The sequence below is a fragment of the Balaenoptera acutorostrata genome, chromosome 7, assembly GCF_949987535.1.
Source record: "Balaenoptera acutorostrata chromosome 7, mBalAcu1.1, whole genome shotgun sequence".
Lineage (NCBI taxonomy): Eukaryota > Metazoa > Chordata > Mammalia > Artiodactyla > Balaenopteridae > Balaenoptera > Balaenoptera acutorostrata.
In genome coordinates, this window is record NC_080070.1 from 74,810,675 (window position 1) to 74,831,998 (window position 21,324).

At 35.8% G+C, this 21,324-nt stretch overlaps 1 protein-coding gene across 1 annotated transcript in view; it reads right to left on the bottom strand.

Moving 5' to 3' along the window:
• The window catches only part of MACC1 (MET transcriptional regulator MACC1), a 265,107-nt gene that overhangs the window by 13,974 nt on the left and 229,809 nt on the right, over window positions 1-21,324 (bottom strand). The window contains 5 exon segments of the mRNA XM_007183917.2: window positions 8,360-8,548; window positions 11,236-12,805; window positions 12,807-12,827; window positions 12,829-13,258; window positions 14,735-14,857. Of these exon segments, the coding sequence (XP_007183979.2) occupies window positions 8,360-8,548; window positions 11,236-12,805; window positions 12,807-12,827; window positions 12,829-13,258; window positions 14,735-14,849 (2,325 nt within the window). The 5' untranslated portion in view covers window positions 14,850-14,857.

The following is a 21,324-nucleotide window of genomic DNA, read 5'->3' on the forward strand; positions in this document are numbered from 1 at the left end:
CTGGAAAAGTTTGAATGAGTAAAATAAACAATTTTCTTTCCGGAATGATCTAAGTTAAGTCCTCTAAAACTGGAAATGAGTTGTGGACTGCCAAGATCTCTTCCAGGTTTACGTTATTTTATACCTATTCAGTGGTCTAAAAATAGTTCTTCCTCTCTTGCTCAGTGTTATGATTTAATGGAAGATATGCAGAAACGCTGCACTAATGCTTTGACTAATCAAAAGGAAAGCATGCTCTTCAGGGTTTGTTTTTCTTGAATTATTCCTGATCACAAAACAACTTCCATCAGCCTTCTTATCTTTATCACAAATATTTGACACACAGGCATCATTCTTGCCCCTTTACTCTTAGCCTTTTGATGTTAAGTTCATGGTGTTTATGGGTTCATCTTTGAATAAGAAGCATGAGGCTAATAAAAGTGGAGAGTTATTAATTTCTCATCTATGTGCTTTGATCTCTTTATATAAAGGGCAGCAGCGTCAGTAGGCATTTAATCTACCAAAGCTGAGCAGTTTCTAAGCTCCCAGAATTTGTGTAGTAGGAATATGTCTTTGGTTTATCTTCCAGATACTAGAGGACAAATAAGAAGGTAAAGCAGCAATGAAAAAGTAATAAGTGGGATGCCAAAATAAATGAAATGGAATAGAGATTAAAAAAAAAAAAGTTTTCCAAATTTAGAGTGCTTGTTTCCAAAAGCCAATCAGACTCACTAGATAACGAAATGCAACATGAACAAAAGCAATTCAAATTTGAGCAAAGCATTCTATGTCCTTTTTTAGCTCATAAAATATGAATAGTATAAAGAATGCAAGTGGTTTTAACTACCTTTGGATAATTACATTTTGCCACATTAAAGGATTAATAATCCACCTACTTTCCTCATAAAACTATTGGAGCAACTTTTCATTTTAAGTACAATTATCTGAAGAAGTATCAAGGCAAATTTGTCTCATTAATGATTATTATATGCATTTTATCTTCAGTGCATCATTTAAAATATCGAGATGGGCCTTCCATCACCTGTAATTGGTAACTACATAAACATTATTGAAATGAGGTTGCCGTTATCTTTAGAAAAGAAGGGAGACTAACATATCTGGGGTCCCTATTTCCTTAGAAAGGAGACGGTACTTGAACTTGGTTAAAACTTGACCTAAGATTTTCTTGGAAAAGTCTCTTTGGGCACAGCCAGCTGTGTTTGCTCTAGAAATAGCCACTTGAAACTTCAGGGGTTAAGCATGAGCCACAGGAAGACAGAGGGCCCATTCCTTACTACTGCATCAAAATAGTCTAACATCTTAGGAGAAAGTGCTGGCTAAGCTACTCCAACCAATTCTTAATTAGGAAGAGAATACAGGTCACCTGGTTATAAATCCGAGGCCATCTCACTACACATCTCACTAATACATCTCACTATTGTATTGTAACAAATTTATTTCAGTAGTAAACAGTTTTAATAAATGCTAATTTAAGTCTTATAATTAGCTGGGCTTTGGTTTTCTGAAATTTCCTATTGTTTGTGATCCCTAACAATAAACCTTAATAAAGAAAAATCTAAAATCAAATTCAAATATTAGTGTCTCTAAATACATTTTTAAATACCTTTGTAATATTTAACCTAATATGATTATTACTTCTATTTGATTTTCAGTGTGGTAATCAGATATATAATGCAGAATTAAACCAAAGATCATAGGAATACAATGTATTACCCCATGTATTACACTGTGATATCTTTTTTTCTTTATTCCATCATCTCAAAAAATGGAGTATGTTTTCGGAATTCAAGATTATAGCACAAAGCATTATAGTACTGTACAAAATAAACAATGATAATCTAAATATTATGTCACTGTGCCAGATCTCTAATACAAGCAATGAAGATTTGAGAAATTATTCTATACATTTTACCAATGGTAGATGAATTTCCATATAATACTCTCCCCTTTTTTAAGAAATTATAAATATACTTCTTACTGTAAAAGAACAGCAAATCATAGATTTAAGTACTAAGGCTAGAACTGAGCCAGGCCCAGATACAGAACCAGACAATGCCACATCCCTGTAAGCAGAATCCAGGCATTGCAGTGAGTCGGAAAATCAGAAAACCATAAGACTTGAAGGACATTCCTTTTACCTTTTGCAAGAGATATTTTCCAAGGAAAATTAAATGTTGTTAAGCCAGTAAGAAAAAGCTGGTCAGCCAGGATTTTTCTTCTCGTTTTTTCCATGCATTACCATTCTGCCAGTTTCTCAGAAGAGAAGGCTTAAAATCACTGCTGACTTTCCCCTTACCTACATTCTTTCTATAGTTACTCTCCACCATATTACTAAAAAATTAGTATGTTTTATTCCCTTTTCCAAAATCACTCAGTGTCACACAGTTGTCAGATTCACCTCTTCCTCTTAGACAAAATAAATAACAATAACATATATTTAGCTATTACAATGTGCAAAGCATTTTCCCAAATATTTCACATATATTATCTCACTTAATCCTCCAAACATCTGATGAATACGATAGTATTATTACTGTCATTTTACAAAAAATGATTTTACAAAAAAAATGATTTTTTTACAAAAAAAAAAAAAGATTCCTAAAAAAAGTCAAATGACTTGTCCAAGGTCTTAGGGCTAATAGATGGTAGAGCTGGAACAGAAATCCAGACAAGGAATCTTAACCTCTGCTCTGGCAGTCATTCAAGACTCTCCAAAATACATATATCCAACCATGTCTCCCCATAATTAATAAGATGCACTCTCTCCTCAAGCCCACATATTCTCCTCAGTGGTCTCTAGAAGTCATTGTATCCAGAAGCACTGAAATCCCCTTCTAGTCCTCTCCAATTATTCAAATGTTACCCATCCTTCAGGACTAGGATGTGCCCTCTGACAGCTCCTGCCTCTGTGATCTTCTTTCGTTTAGTTAACTCTGAAAGAATTTATCATCAGCAGAGCAAGAGAATAACTGTGTGTAAAACAAACCTGGATTTAAATCCTAGTTCTGTCACTTAACAACCATGTAATTCTGAATAGCTTACACAAATGCATTCACTCTCAGTTTGCATATCTGTAAAAAGAGGATGGTTCTAATGTCTTCCTTACAAACTTTGTTAAAGTAAATGAGATATTGCAAAGAAAATGATCATAATGATTAGATGACGCAGTAAATATGCAATAAATTGCAACAACTATTATCATTCTCATTATTAGTTATATTTACTTATTTCAGCATCTAATCATATACTTCTTTAAAATATAACAATTCAAATATTAACAGTTTATCCCAATTCCCACGCCAAATGAAACTTGGCTTTAGAGAAAAAAAATCATATTTTTCATTCTGTTTGTGTTTGTTGTAGCTCCTAGGGATGCTGAGAACTGATAACGCTGAGCACTGATAATCCCAGAAAACATGTTAGTTGTATGGATTAATTTAATACTGAAAGCAAGGATACAGAGGCAAGATTCTAAAAAAGTAGGAAGAACTCCATATAGAATTTTTATTCACCTATAAAAGTACTAATAAAATTAGCTGTTTGAGGATTACCTACTTTCCCATTTTTAATCTAGACTTAGAATAAAGTGCTCTGAACACTACAGCTGTCAGTTATAGAGAATGAGGAGGGAAAAGATTGTAGCTAGAAGATAGAACAGAGAATTAGATCCTCACTGATTAAGTACAGATGGCAAGAAGACATAAATATATCTTGCTGGTTACAGCTGTCTATAGGTGAGTGGTTTCTGAGATGAAAAAATATTACAATTAGCAATGTCCACTTCATTGGGCTTTCATAGGGAGGATGGCCCATTCTGATAAGTCAAATAAGAAATCAGCCTCAACAGGTTTATTGGAGCCCAGTGGGCATTGGTAGTAGGTAATTTAAAAGGGGAAGTGAACCTTTAGTGTCCTTAGTGAATAAATGTCCATATTGAATAAGAGGGAAAGAGCATAATCTTTATTGTTAGGCAGGGAAACAAGGTGAGAGAGTTGTTAGGGAAGTTATTATCATATATGGTAATAATCTCCAGAAGGTTAAGTAAAGAGTACCTAATTTAGGCCTGTGAATATCTTGGTCCTGAAATCCCCAGCATTTCCACTTGTAAAATACAACTGTTTTTAAAATGGGCTATTTTTCTAATATTTTATTGATACCTATTTTTTTTTAAATTAAAGCTCAGAAAAATTCCAATGAATTTTTACTAACTTTCACAGGAAAATCTTGGCAAGAGTTAAACATCTTTGTATAAGCATAAATAGATTTTTTTCCCCAAAAGAAATACTCTGAAAAACATGTTTTGCTTATAATCATATTCCAAGTTTTATAATTTTGCTTTCACGTAGGAATTACAATGCCATCAGAAAAGCTGAGTAACTTTTCTTAAAATTTTACTTAGGGAAACGGTTGATTTAAAAGTGTCTCAGAAGTCTCCAGAGAGAGGTTTTTTTTCATCTTAGAAAAGAATAAGGGAAAGCGGCGGTGGGGGTGGTGGTGGTGGTGTGATGAATTGGGCGATTGGGATTGACATGTATACACTGATGTGTATAAAACTGATGACTAATAAGGACCTGCTGTATAAAAAAAAAGATAAAATAAAATTCAAAAATTAAAAAAAAAAAGAAAAGAATAAGAAGTGGTCAAAAGTACTGAAGAAAAATCTGACATACTATTAATAATCCATTCTTTAATTGGCTGAGGCTTGATGAAGATGTTGAGGCCAATTTTGATAGTATCCTATCATAGCTTGAAAAAAGAAAAAAGAAAAAGTGAAATGAGTTGCTTAAACTCCCCATCCTAACCATAACTCCCAGCTCTGCCACTCAGCCACTATATTGGATTTGGACTGGATGGTGGTCAGAGTGTAATGGTTAAAGTGCAAGGACCCCAAAGTCAAGGTTTGTGCTCCAAACCTGGTTCCTTGACTTCCTAGCTACACATGGTTGAGCAAGTTACTTAGTCTCCCTACGGCTTAGATATCATGAGTATCTGCCCCACAAGTTTTTGTTGAAAGGATTAAATAAGTTAATTTTTGAAATGTTACTGGAATAGTGCTGGCACAGAGTAAGTGCCAGATAACTATTAGAAAAAATAAAAATAGAACAAAGGAAAAAGGGAGAAGTTGAAAAGCAAGGAAAGTGAGTGAAAAGAACCTGACTGTAGACATTGGCACACATAGGAGGAAATTCTCTAAATGTGTGCCCACTGAGGAAGTGAGATAAAGGAAATAAAAGCATCATGGGAACCACAAGAACTTGTTACCTCCCTGCCCCAATTTCAATTCCCTCCCTCTGTACACCCTACCCAGAACTAATATAAGTATGTTTTGAAATCAACTGCTTAACTTGTAAATTGATCATATTTAAGAATCATCTCCTTCCTAGGAGAAAAATATTGTACAACTATTTTTTTTTCAGAGAGATGGAAATCAGTATACATTTACCCTTTACTTTACATGGCCTAAAAGGTAAAGATTCTCATAGATTATTTGGAATAGCTTCAGGCCAATATGCCGTGAATTATTTTCTAAACATTTAACAATATGCATCAAAGTGATGATTGTTAGTGTTAATCCCAATAAATTGAACAATAGCCCCTAGAAAGACACATAGGGGCTTTCCTTTCTGCTTCTGAGTGTTTATCAGCCTCAGGCGTAGACTTAGTCATTTGTGATTTGGGCTGTGCAAAAGTAAATAAAGGAAAAGTAGCATGTTTGTTGGCCTCCGTGAAGATTTGGGGGAGGACAAACTGTAAACAACCACAATCAGAGAGAAGTTGGATACTTAACAAAAAACTCTTTGATAAATAACACTTCGATAAACAACTCTAAATAAAACCTTTTTAAAAACAGAGCTTATTAAGAAAAAAATGAGTCCTGATTTCAATTAGACAACGTTTTTTAAAAGATTTTGTTTTTAGAGCCATTTTAGGTTCACAGCAAAATTGAGAGGAAGGTATAGAGATTTCCCGTTTATGCCCTGCCCCCCACATGCACAGCCTCCCCATTATCAACATCCTTCACCATAGTGGTATATTTGGTACAACTGATGAATCTACACTAATATATCATAATCACTCAAAGTCCATAGTTTACTTTAGGGTTGACTCCCAGTGTTGTACATTCTATGGGTTTAAACAAATATAAAATGTTATGTATCCATCATTATGGTATCATATTGAGTATTTTCAGTGCCCTAAAAATCCTCTGTGCTCTGCTTATTTATCCTTCCCTCCCAACCCCTGACAACTGCTGATCTTTTCACTGTCTCCATAGTTTTGACTTTTCCAGAAGGTCATATATTTGGACTCGTACAGTATATAGCCTTTTCAGATTGGGTTCTTTTGCTTAGTAATGTGCTCTTAAGGTTCCTCCATGTCTTTTCATGGCTTCATAGCTCATTTCTTTTTAGTGCTGAATAATATTCCATTGTCACACAATATTCCATTGTACCACAGTTTATTTATCCATTCACCTACTGAAGGACATCTTGGTTTCTTCCAGGTTTAGTAATTACGAATAAAGTTGCTATAAACATTCATGTGCAGGTTTTTGTGTGGACAAAAGTTTTTAATTCCTTTGGATAAATACCAAGGAGCATGACTGATGGATCATATACCAAGAGTATGTTTCATTTGCCAGAAACAGCCAAGGTGCTCCAAAGTGATTGTATATTCCCACCAGCGATGAGTGAGGGTTCCTGTTACTCCATATCCTCAACAGTATTTGGCGTGGTCAGTGTTCTGGATTTTGGCCACTCTAATAGGTATGTAGTGGTATCTCAATTACACAATTTTCTAGTCAGTTAACTAAAATATCAGAGTAGCATATCACGTACAGTACTGTTCCTTTTTTATTTCTTAAAGATTTCTCATTTTTAGCTCACTCAGTAAAAACTGATCTGTAGGTTGTAACGCCCTTCTTAGTATATAGAGATAAATGTAATCTATGCAGAGGAAATATGGCTTCAGCCTTTGGCTAGTCGTGGCTAAAGAATCTTGTTTAGAGAGTCAGGTTTCAGGAAACCAGAAGCCAGCCTGCTGAGACTTCCACTGTAGCTGCTAGAATTCAAATCAAGTCAAACTTGATTTGACTCTTGACCCTTCATGGAAAAGGTTGTCTTGTCCTGCACACCCAGCTGACATAGTTACTTCAAAGTAAGAAAATTTTCTCAAGAAATTAATACCCAGTTCTATGCTCAAAAAGGAAGTAGAGAATACAGCTTTTGCCTCCTATCAAGTCATCATCTAACTAGAGAGATAATCTTTCCTTAACTGAAATATCTTGAAAATGTTTACACTCATGTGAGAGAAAGATACAGAACATTTTATATGTGCTCATCACTGGAATATTTTTATTTAAGTCAATAAAAACTGACTCACATTTCTTTATGGTATTAAATAGAGAAAATATTTATCTAACTTACACCTAATAGTATACCTTTGTTTTAATATTAATAAAAAATTTGCATTTTAAATATTTACTTTGTTCAGGGCTTCCCTGGTGGCACAGTGGTTGAGAATCTGCCTGCCAATGTAGGGGACATGGGTTCGAGCCCTGGTCTGGGAAGATCCCACGTGCCGCGGAGCGACTGGGCCTGTGAGCCACAATTGCTGAACCTGCGCGTCTGGAGCCTGTGCTCCGCAACAAGAGAGGCCATGATAGTGAGAGGCCCGCGCACCGTGATGAAGAGTGGACCCCACTTGCCGCAACTAGAGAAAGCCCTCGCACAGAAACGAAGACCCAACACAGCCATAAATAAATAAATAAATAAATAAATAAAATTTAAATATTTACTTTGTTCTACATGCTGTCATTCTGTATTTGATGTCTATAGTTATTGTATGCAAAATTGTAAAGGAGATAATGCTCGTAGATATCTCTAGCTATCATTACCAATGAACCCCACACCACCTACTCTCTTAATGCTTTTTGTCACCAAACATTATTTACCACTAATGACTAAGTCTGTGCCTGAGGCTGATAAATACTAATTATTATGCCCTTTTTCCTTGTCATGACTGGGCTCCAACTCTTCCCTTCAAAGTTTATCTGTTCTCTGCCTCAAGTTATTATAGCCCTACATACTAACTGCCTATTTAATTTGGTCAATTTATTTGATAAAAGGCCATAGAGATATGCAATCCAATAGGAGAAACATCAGTATATCTTAAAGGTTCTTAATACCTTTAAAGAGTGACGTGTGTATATTTCAGATAATATCAATGGTTATAGGGGCAGTGACTTCAGTTAGTGGATCCTCTAGGGCACTCAATCAATCCACGTATGCAGGGCACTCTTGATTGCATTTGATTTACCTGGTCTGCAGTTTTTTACTATTTAGACAAATAGAAATCTTACCTCTACAGCAACATCTCCAGCTTTTCCTGGGTGAGGAATTTCATATGCTTCCATTTGTCGCTTTGTGAGTCGTACTAACTTTTCAGCTAGTTTCCTCCAGCCTTTTCCAAGCCTGACAGCTGAAGTCCGAATAGCAGCCTCTTGGACGAGATGTGCTACTGACCCCTGGCAATCAATCTTCAGCAGAGCCTGCAGCAACAATTGCATGTCATAATTAAAAGCAACTAATTTGAGCTTTTTTCTATAAATTAAATTTGTCATTACATATTCTGGAAACTGGCATCCTTTTTCTCACCACACATATATTTGAATTTTCTAAAATTCAAAGAGTTGATTTACTTTCTAAGCAAATCCAACAAGCAAAGTACAGAGACCACAACTAGACCAGAATTAGGGGAGATTTAGGACTAACTCATTAACTAATTATAGGAGCTTGGGTAAACCACTGAACTAATATATTTCTTAATATCCTTAATTACAAAAGGAAGAAGTTGAATTAGCCACTTCCAAAGATACCCTGAGGTTCTAGCAGTCAATAATTTATCAACCCAGGGATGATTATTTACTATACGAACAATAATTACTTTCCTTACCAGAGGACTGGCTACAGGATTTCTATAGAGTGAGCACACAGTTGCTGGTAAACATTATTCTATTTTTTTTATCAAAATGTGATTTAAAACTTCCCAGAATCATGTGTATTGCATAAAAATGAAACACTCCGACAGCCTTGAACAAAGCTATTAATATTTATGACTTAAAAAAAATTTACTCTCTCCCTTCACCACCAGTGTAGTTTTGCTAAATTTAAATCTCAAGGTATCAAATATAAAACACTGAGGTTTCAACAATGCACAGTGGAAAACCTTCAGACTCTTTCTTCCTTAATTAAGCATCTGAGCTTTGTCAGTCACCATGCATGTTTTAAAACAAGTCTATGAGTTTCTCTTTTTCCTTGAATATATTTTTAAAGTACGAGATTAGATTTATCTATCTCTTTTCTGTTCAAATAAAAATGTTCGGTAGCCCTTCATCATTTAATGCCACTTAAAAGCTTTATCATTATAAAACAATAAGTAAAAATGAATTACCAAGTAAGTACACTTACTATGCAAATAAAGTTTCAAGGGGTAGCCTCTATACAGTATGCTTCATTTTCCTCTGGTCAGATAGCCAGGCCTTAGCTCTTTCCATTCAGAAATTCTGAAGCCTCCACTGAGGCACAGTATAAAATTTTAGGAACTACTCCCTTGAATGAGCTCTCCACCAGCACTGTCTAGTTAGTCACCAAAGCTACTCAATTATCATACACCAACATAGAGCAGGTGTAACCAGGTTTAAACTTTCAGATCGTTTGGCCAATATACCCTTTTTTGCCACTAAGAGAAGCAAGAAAGCAATTTTCAATTCAGACTTTCATGGCTCCATGCTGAACATGAGCTATGAGAGGTAATGATCTATTGCAAAATGCATGTGCAGCTTCAACCAGGTAGATCAGCCAATGACTGTAAATGGCCTGGGTTAAGTGAGAATGCAGCACACCATCATAAAACCACCTATTTAACAATCAGATATTGGGCTTTAAAAATTCACCCCTCACAGTATCACTGTAGAAACATAAAAATAACAGAAGGAGAGGGATTGTTTTATATATATAGTTCTTTATTATATAAATTATTGTTAACATCACAGAATAAATTTCTCTCCAAAAATTTCTCTCCTCCTTTTGCACTTTGGTTAAAACTTTGCTCCTCTACATGAACCTGCCTCATCTATGTGAAGATCTACATCTCTTACAGAGCACCAGCTTTGCACAGTTATAGTGATATTTACTACACACCAACATACGTACTCAAACAAATATTTTTACACACATACATGCATTGTTAATACCTTTGTTTCAGGAAGACATAGTGGTTTTACGTGTGGCTTTGGAACCAAAAAGGTTTCAAATCCCATCTCTGATACTAACCAACTGTCAGAACTTGGGCAAGTTGCCCAACCACCCAAGACTCGGTTTCCTCTATTTGAAGATGAAGATACTAACCAGACTTACCCCGTAGAGTGGTTAAAATGGTTAAATGAGAGAGCATGTATAGAATGTTGGGGACAGTGCCAAACACATAGAGAACCCTAGAGAAGTGGTATATATCATTATTATTATTTATACAGTCACATTTTAGCCATTTTTAGAAATAATGCTCTTGATTTTTTTTTCTACTTTTATAAAATATTGAATTTCTACATTTAAGGCAAAATAGTTCTTCATCTTTTTTATAGACCTCTGCTGAGCCTTATACTGGGGTGAATGCTATGTTGAAAAAAAAAAGAATCCTAAGAGTCCTATTAAAACATGAAGATTAAGAAGGGAATTAGCAATATAATTTTTGGATTGTGATGCATTGCATACAGAGAATGAATATTAAATTTCTAAAGTTAAAGACATTAGTGATATATCTAAAAAACACTAAAAAGTGAACCTATACCAATGGCCAAGTTAACTAGTTTTGTTTCAGTTTGCTCTTATTTACTTTCATGTAATTGGAGCTTCTCTGATATTTTAAGAGCTATCTAAATATTTGAAAAACGAAAAGAAGGGATCTCTTAACTGTTATGCTCTAGCACAAACAGAATCTTTAATCTTCCATTAAAGGATGATCCTTGGGGGCCCAGTTTCTGGGAAAATCACAATTGAATGTCAAATCTAAGAAACCAGTTATATGATCTTGTAGGCAAAGCTCTATATTTGCTGTAAAGTGACTTCAATTTACTTGAGACTGCTGAGAATTTTTTAACTACTCTCATATGTTTACTTATAAATATTGCCAATAAAGTTCTCTATGGTAAATAAATTACTGTGATCAAGCAATACTCACCACAGTAAGTTCATAAAGAAATTTCCTGGTATTTCTATCTGCATGACAATCTTCCTTTAACTTATTTACAACATAAGAAACTTTTTCTGATTCTTTGTCTGCTTGTATTCGATCAAAATCTTTCAGTGCCAGATGTGAGTAACCTAGGACATCAGCTAAAACTTTCCAATCATAAACTTTTTCTGACACCAAGGTCAATACAACTGAGTAGATGTAAGTCAGTTTTTTAAGAGGCAGGGTAACTTGTTCAAGAAGATTCCTGGTTGTGAAGACATTCTCTGACATAGACATTACTTGTTCCTTTGCAATCACCTTGACATTTTTGCAATGTAAAAGTCCAATCCTACCTCTCAGGACTCCCACATACCATTCTTTCACTTTGGACTGTCCAATGGCTTTTACTTTACCTTCTCCAAGAAAAGCTATTGTGTCCCCTTTGAAATATTGAAGTAAGTAGTCAATCTTGCTTTGTCTTAGCACTGTCTTCAGGGTTACCCCATAGTTGGCAAAGTTCAAATTTTTGTTTTGAAATGTAGGATATTTAACATGCACTGTTGGTAATAAAGGAGCAGACTTGATTTCCTTCTCCTTCTGCAAATCACCTGGCAGATTTGAGAGGCTTTTTAGGTTTGGGGCTGGATCAGGTGTAGTAATAAAGAACTGTGTAACTGGTCTACCATTGGGAGGCTCCACCTGAACATGGAAAACTAACAAGTGCATTTCTCTGGAGTCAACTAAAGAGAATAAAAATTGTTGATGAACTACTTGACCTGATTGCAACTGCTTTTGTTTAATTCCTTTCCCTTTTCCTTCTACCTTTACTTCAAAATTAGGATCACATGAAAAGACAGAAATACTTAAATCTTGTGGCTTTTCAAGTAAGACGGAATGCTTCCTCCAGAGCTGAAACACAACTGGAGATGTGTTGTGTTTCCCACCCTTCTTAATATCAGAGATTATAAGCCTTCCTGGCATATATCTATGTCCACAAACTGTGAAAATAACAGTGAAACTGGGATGGATATATTTGGGCCCATAAATTCCAACTGAGGTGGTTTTGTGGATATAATCCCAAATGGTGGCAGCTGGTGACTGAGTACCTTTAGTTTGTGCAGCAACCACTAGATACATCGCCTGACTCAATTCTACTAGCTTGACTTGGATGGTGTCTTTATAAATGTAGCAATTGTTTAATACTTTGAAAGGGCCTTCTTTACCCAGGCTGTGAAAACACACCACTTCTGTCATGACTTGGCTGAAAGTATCCTCTTTCACTTCAGCTCCAATTTTCATCTCTAGCAAAATGGCTTCCATGGTGTTATGGTTACCTAACATGATTTCCAACAGTGGGCTTACAGTGCATGAAAGATCATGGTTAAGCATCTGCGGAGGATCTAGAAAAGCCCTTAGAGATACCTCTTGGTATTCTCCCACAGCTACATGGCCTTGGGGCACATGAACAGTGATATCTGATTCAGGTAATTGTACTGACCCTCCCTGGTAGTTTAATTTGCAAACTATTGTAGTCTCTGCAACTTGTGTTTGGGCCCATCCAGGACTCTGATTAATAATCTAGGCAGGAGCGGGCCAGGTTGACTTAACCAAGCCATTTTATAAGCCTCTCGATCATTTTGAAGCCATTCTAAGTCTTGTTCTAAGATCTGGTCAGAGTTATGTATATTCTGATGGGCATGTGCTGTGTCACCTAAAATGTCCAAAAGTCCTGAAACACTTTTAGATCTTTCAGATTTCCTTGAAGAAGACTGCCTAAGCAACTGATGCACGTCAAGTTCATCACCGGAGGAACCAAAAGAATTTCCAGTTTCTATTTCTCTAAAAAAAAGAAAAGGATCTTCCTTCAAGATGGAAATATTATCTCTCTTCTGGTTATTTCTTAGCTGAATTATGTCATCCAAAAATGGGTTAGATGCAGACAGTTCATTCCAGAATGGATTCGTAGCATTGGAAGCACAATTGCCATGAAGTGTGAAATCATTGGGCCAACTGAGAGGCAAACCTGGGTCTGGTTGTTATTTAAACAAAAACAAAGAAAAACAAAGATGAAGTGGCATTCTGAGATATAACCAAGATTAATTTTTATTATAGCTTAAAAATGCAAGAGTTTTAATTTGCTTTTTGATCTCCAGTCTAATAAATACTATAAAATTAATGTTAAATTTGGTCAAATTTTCATGTTGTGAGGAAAGAGAAATTGTTTTACCAGATTATTTGAGCATATGTAATATTACTTTATCTTAAGACATTATGATTTATAAACAAAAAAATATTTAGCAATTTAGATAATAATCATTTAACACATCTTCTTGAAAATGATCCAGACTACATACATTTATGCCTTGTTTTATATTTCATTTTCATGAAAGAATACCTCTGAACAAACAGAATAATTGGTCAATTATCCAGATTTTTCTAAACATTGAATGGTTGGTCTCATTACATCTAAATTATTCATTTAATGTTTTTCTTTTCTGATAATAGTCAATATGTAGAAAATGTCAAATACGTCTGTGAACAGCTAAAATAATTTGTTAAAAAATAATATGTTGAACTAGACAATCATGCATTTCTTAGATTATTTTCTGATAACTTCGTATTGATAAATTTTAATAACATTGAATTTTTTCATGAAAAACGAACATTTCATGAAAATAAACATTGAAAAAATAGACCACCATTAGATTTACTACTTGAAGGAATTCACTGAGCTTTCTCAAGTTTAAAATGGCAAAGAACAGGCTTATTACCACTGCAAAATGGAAACACATTACTTTGGAAAGTGGGTATTTTAAGGATCAGCAACACATTCAAATACTTATATATCAACTATAATGAATTTCTATATATCTCAAAAATCTTGAATTTTTTTATGTTTAGAGCAACTTATACTTGGTCATTTTGCAATTAAATATTGATAATGACTCTGTGGACTTTGTAAAGCTGGTGCTGCTTTAGAGAAAATGAAAGCTAAAAAAGAAAAATGAGTTCAAGTAAGCTTTCAGACTTTTTTGTTTAGTATATATAGAACTATACATTGATTGAAATGAGCTTTAAGTGTCATATATTAAAAATCAGAAGACGTGTTTTGAAAAATAAATGTTGCATTTCTTTTATTTTTACACTTTTCTTCAAACCCAGTTCCATCGAACTCTCTTAAAACTTACTTTTTCTCTGAGAATCTATTCAATTCTTTTATACTGTATTTATTAGCCCAGTCCAACATACAGAGATCTCTTTAACCCCAAAATTCATTATATTTACTGCAATATACCACTCATTTAATAGTTTTTGTCTCCTCATAATATTTATTATATGTTGTTTGACTATTTTATTTTCCTCATCTTTTTAATGATAGTTTAAGTATTTCCATGATAAAGTTTAGATTTTACCATTCTTTTAATCTTCTGTAGCACTTTTCAGAGGTAGTTCTCCGATAATTAGTGGTGGTGGAAAAAATTACAATAATTATAAATTCTTGTACCTGTAATATTGCAATTTTTTGAGGATTTTTGGGCTTCCACATCAAACAAATTTCCTTCAGACGTATTTTGTGAAATTCCTCCTGACCAAAAATGGGCTTTTTCACTGGTTAACATTATTCCACCTACAAAGTAAATATAATATATATGTGTGCATATATGTATATGTATATATATATATATATATATATTTCTTGTAAGAATACATAAACAGGTTGGCATAGAAACCAAACTCAAAGTAATCCACATATTTAAATAGAAAATTGCATATAAAAACACTCTGCATAGGTCCTCTACTTCTGATAGGATGCTGGACTAGATATCCTGAAATAGGTATTATTACTCCATTGAAAAACCCTCAGATCCTGGATTAATACCAACAAGCAAACCTAGAAATACATTAGTGATCCTATTTAAAAAAGTAATAATGAAAATCCCAAGGATAACAAAAAGAATAGTAAGTTGAAACTTCAATAAATAGGCATTCCTTGTTTGGTGATTGGAAGTCTAAAAATCACAAAACTGGAAATTCTCCTCAAATCCTTCTATACATTTAATGCAGTTCAAGAAAAATCACATATTATGTATATGTGTTTGTAACTTAGGCTTTTTAAAAATTATGTAGAAAAGCAAAGGGCTATTCAAGACAAACCAGAAGAAGAACATGATAGAAGTTATGTGTGCCGCCAGGTATCAGTATTTATTATAATTTGTGCTAAGTAAGACAATGTGGATTTGGAACAGAAATAGACTAAGGACACACAATACCCCTAGAAATAGACCCACCCTCACATGAAAACTGAATGTATGGCAGAGGTAGCCAGGCAGAGCAGTGTGGAAATAGATTATTCAATAAACAGTGATGGTACAATTGGTTGTCCATGCTGAAAAAACTTACATTGGTCATACACAGAAATCTGTTCTAAGAGATTTAAAGACTGAAAAACAAAACTTTAAAACTTAAAAATAGAGTCTAAGGAATTATCTTTATGCTTTCCGGAAATAGAGAATTTCTTAAGCAAAGCACAAACACAAAATGCAAACCATAAAAAAAAAGAGAAATCCTACACATCAAAGGACATTGTTTACAAAAAGTAAAAACACAAGCCAAAAACTGGGAGAAGATACTTGCGCTACATATGACTGAAGAAGAAAAAAGGATTGGATCCTAAAATATATCGAAGACTCCTACAAATTAATAGGCAAAATAAAAACAACATTACAGAAAAATTTGAAGAGATCTGAATAAGCATTTCTTATAAAAAGTAAACACAAATGATCCCTAAGTATATTAAAATATGCTCAATTTATCAGTAATCGGGGAAATGCTAAATGATACCACATGAGATACAATTACCAACCATCAAATTTGCAAAAGTTTTAAAATCTGGCAACACTAATTATTGGCAAAGATGAGGAGCAAAGGGAACTTTTATACACTCCTAGTGGAAGTGTCAGTAAATACAACCACTTAGAAATCAATCTGGTATTATCTAGGAAAGGTGCTTACAGCCCAGTACCCAGCAATTTCAATTCCAGTTATTTGTTCTAGTAAAACCTTCCATATGTGCATCAGAAGATATATACAAGAATGTTCATTACATATTTTTTAAAAATGGGAATCAATCAAAATATCCTTTGCCATATGAATGGATAAATTGTGGTGTTTTAATACACTGGAGTACCATGCAACTATGGAAACAGATGGATTACCAGTAAAAGTATCCATATGTACTAACTGTAGATATGGCATTGCTGAGCTTCAGCCTTCTTTACATATATGTTTTCTTCGAGCCCTATGACAACACTGAAAAATGGGTATGTTAAATCAGATTTCATAGAGTACAAAAATGAATCTCAACAATATGACGTAAGTAACCTACAAGGTCAAATAGCTGGTGAGTGACTGACCAGCCATAATTACTCATGCACATTACAGCTACACCATATAGCCCATAACTCAGGTTACCATATACCCCTTCTCAGACTCAAGGTTCCCAACACTACATTCTGAGACTATCCCGCCTTCCATTTCCAGTTTCCAGTCATGCTAAACCTTATTTCTTGTCATCCTTCATCTGTTAATCACACCTCCTTCACCTTTGACTTGTCTTTTTTGCCATACATTTCTTTCAAGTTCTTGACATTTTATTTCAAAAAAGTTTATTTTTTTAGAGAAATCAAAAGCCTTTTCTGGTATAAAAAAAAGAAAGAACAAATTGAAGAGGAGAGGGGAGGAGAAGGGAGGAAGGAAAAGAAAAAGAAAGGGAAAGAAAGGAAAAGAAAAAGGGGTAATGTTTTCCAAACATGGTGGATAAACAAATGCAAAAATTATCTCATAAAAAAAAATCAGGGCTTCCCTGGTGGCGCAGTGGTTGAGAATCTGCCTGCTAATGCAGGGGACACGGGTTCGAGCCCTGGTCTGGGAAGATCCCACATGCCACGGAGCAGCTGGGCCCGTGAGCCACAACTACTGAGCCTGCGCGTCTGGAGCCTGTGCCCCGCAACGGGAGGGGCCGCGATAGTGAAAGGCCCGCGCACCGCGATGAAGAGCGGTCCCCGCACCGCGATGAAGAGTGGTCCCCACTTGCCGTAACCAGAGAAAGCCCTCGCACGAACCGAAGACCCAACACAGCCAAAAATAAATAAATAAATAAATAAAGTACCTATAAAAAAAAAAAAAATTAAAAAAAAAAAAATCAAATACTGCAAGAGCAATTTTTTTCTCTGATAGGCAAAACTACATGGAAAGTTCGGATGAAAAGTAGAACTTTACACTATGCATTTTACACTGAACCTCAAGTTTCCTGGCAGATCCTCAAAATTATGTGGTTGATTTTTACCATGTATAATGTCCAAAACTAAAGTCTTTAGCACACAGTAGGTAGCCAAAACTTTGAAATAGGAAAACTAAGTTCATATCCTTCTGCAAAATTAAGCAGATTAAATTAAAATGAGAAAAAATATTTAAATAAAAAAGTATTTTTCAAAAAGGTAAAGTACGGGCTTCCCTGGTGGCGCAGTGGTTGAGAATCTGCCTGCCAATGCAGGGCACACGGGTTCGAGCCCTGGTCTGGGAAGATCCCACATGCCGCGGAGCAACTACGCCCGTGAGCCACAACTACTGAGCCTGCGCGTCTGGAGCCTGTGCTCCGCAACAAGAGAGGCCGCGATAGTGAGAGGCCCGCGCACCGCGATGAAGAGTGGCCCCCGCTTGTCACAACTAGAGAAAGCCCTCGCACAGAAATGAAGACCCAACACAGCCATAAATAAATAAATAAATAAATTTATAAAAAAAAAAAGGTAAAGTACACTTTAAATGGAAAACCAATTTAGACAGAAGTCTACCTAAACTCTTTAATTTCTTGTGGAGAAAAGAGCAGAAAAGAACAATTTATACCCAGGATTCTTTTGAGGCAAATAACCCTTAATGTAAAAAATAATTATTACCCAGTGGAATACAGTGAGAATGTCTCAACCACATAAGAACCAGGAATGATGCCTTATGAAGTTATGCTCCTGGAGGATTATAACATTTCAGAAAGAAAGGGACAAGGCGGTTGTTAGCTGGAATTCTTTATGGAGTAGTCCTCTTCTCCAGTCACCCAAGCAGATCTTCACTGCCATTTAAGCCAGTAGTTCTAAAATTCAGCCCTACCAGAATGACCTGGAGGGTTTGAACAAACACCAAACAAAACAGTTTGCTGGAACCACCCCAGTGTTTCAGATCTAGAAGGTCTGGGGTTGCACCAGAGAATCTGCATTTCTAAGAAAGTGGCAAAGTGATGTGATGCAGTGGTTCTGAGGGGTACATTTTGAGAATCACATTCTAAAAACCACCATGCTAATTTCTTTCCCAAATAGATCTCTCCCTATTCTCTGGCTGTTCCCACTATCCCCCAATGAATCTTTCTTCTCCCAATCTTTTTGTGTACACACACACACACATACACACACACACACACACACACACCCCTCACTGGACTTTGTCCTAAATCTGGAATTTTTTTTTTCTGTGAATACAGGGAAAGGTGGTATTAGAGAAAATCCCTTGATTGGAAGGACCGTGATTCTGACATACAGAGGGCAGTGCATGTTTACACAGGTGCAAATAGCACTAGGCACATTTATCTTTTCCTTGTGTTTTCTTCCAATTAAACTTTATACTCAATTGCAATTGCTGTCTGAAACGGGAATTTTTTAAACCTCATCTAAAGAAGCATGAGTCAGTCTTTGTTGGAATGACTAAGCAGGAAAAGAGCAGTTTACTACCCACTTAACTGGGGACATGTTCTTGCCTTTTAGAACACAATTATTCTGATTCTACATGATCCACTGTTTTTTTTCTTAAAGAACCAATGAATAAAGTTTTGATCTTCGTTTATTTTACTGTTTAAACTAGGCCTTAAGTGACTGGGAATATTTACCAACTGTATAACTTAGCAAAAGATCCCAGATTCTTTTTGAAGGGGGGTGGTGCTTGCAAGAGTAACCAGGCAAGCAATACCATTTTAAAGAATTATCCCCTTAAAATGTGTTCATTTGAAGTCATTATGGTAGTCATTATACAGTGAAGATTGCTATTTTTAGCCACCCAGTAGGTTCAAAGTATTTTCCAACTAGTCCTTGAATACCTCAGGTCTCCGTTATGTTTCTATGATCTGTACTGCATTTAATTCTTGACCTATGTGATATTAAAAATGCTTCCAGAACTTCCCTGGTGGTGCAGTGGTTAAGAATCTGCCTGCCAATGCAGGGGACACAGGTTCGAGCCCTGGTCCGGGAAGATCCCACATGCCGCGGAGCAGCTAAGCCCATGAGCCACCACTACTGAGTCTGCGCTCTGGAGCCTGCCAGCCACAACTACTGAGCCCACGTGCCACAACTACTGAAGCCCGTGCACCTAGAGCCTGTGCTCTGCAACAAGAGAAGCCACCGCAATGAGAAGCCCGCGCACCACAACAAAGATTAGCCCCCACTTGCCGCAACTAGAGAAAGCCCACGCGCAGCAACGAATACCCAATGCAGCCAAAAATAAATAAATAAATAAATAAATAAATAAATTTTTAAAATTAAAAAAATAAAAATGCTTCATATAGGCTATAACTCTTACAGGTGACAGCAAATGCTAAAATGTTAGAAGAGCAATTATTGGACTGGTGGACTTCACCTCCAAAAGGCCAAACTTACCTAAATAACTTTGCCTTCCCTAGAAAATGCAGATGGTATAAAAGGCCTGAGTGGAACACAAAGGAACTATAATCAACAGATGATGCTCACCTACTGTGATTTTACTGGACATTTTCATGGCGTGTATGGCCTCACTGGATGTTAGCCCCCGGGTACCTTCTGATGGGACATTGGCACTCACTGATTGGTAGTGTATATATCCTTACGACTAGTCACTAAATCATTTGAGTGTTACCTCTGGTCATTATGATCAAAGATTTAAAAGACCTGACAGGAGGGGAAAGGGTAAGCTGGGAAGAAGTGAGAGAGTGGCATGGACATATATACACTACCAAATGTAAAATAGATAGCTAGTGGGAAGCAGCCGCATAGCACAGGGAGATCAGCTCGGTGCTTTGTGACCAACTAGAGGGGTGGGATAGGGAGGGTGGGAGGGAGATGCAAGAGGGAGGAGATATGGGGATATATGTATATGTAGAGCTGATTCACTTTGTTATAAAGCAGAAACTAACAAACCATTGTAAAGCAATTATACTCTAATAAAGATGTTAAAAAAGTTTTTAAAAATGAAAAAAAAAACACCTGACAGGGAAAATATCAGTGGTCACTTTTCCTAAGAAAAAATGGCTTTATAATATTCTCTAGGGAGGGCAGCAGGGACCCTGGTGCATTAAGCAGTATTAGTAATTAGTATTAGTAATAACTCTATGATGCCCCCAATTGTAGTGACTCAAAACATTCTATCAATACATCATCTTGTTAATATCACCATGTCAAGATTTCCATCATGTCCTTTTTATCCTATCACCCTTCCATCACTGGCAGAGCTGAAGTTTGGGAAAATTACAATAATTGTGCAGGATAACATCATATTAGCAAGCACAAATCAGAAACAGAGAAACAGCAGACTGGAAATTGTTTTATGTTCAGCTTAATGATGTAGCCAGGAAACCTTCCCAGAAACCTTAGTCTGGAAGGGAAAGTGTAAAGGACTCTAAAGAAATACACAAAAGGAATATTTCAGGCCTGAAAAATAATAAAACATATCCATCATAAGAGCTATTGCTACATTCCTAGTACCATGCATGTATTTCTCATTTATAACTTGCAACAACGCTAGAAAGTTGGCTCTAAAGGGAAGGAAATCAGGCTTAGGGAGTTTATTTGCCCAAGATTATATAGGTACTAAACAGCAGAGCCATTATTTGAACTTAGGGATAAACAATTCTAGAGAACAAGCTTTTGAACCCTAAACTATGCTTCCTAACCATGGGTCAGACCTTCCCTTCCAAAGAAAGTGAGATTTGAGACTATGCCCAGCCTTGTTGCTAGAGAGTAGCATCAAGCCACAATCTTGACCTCAAGAGATCGTCACCAAGTTCTCAGCAGGGCCCACAAGAAG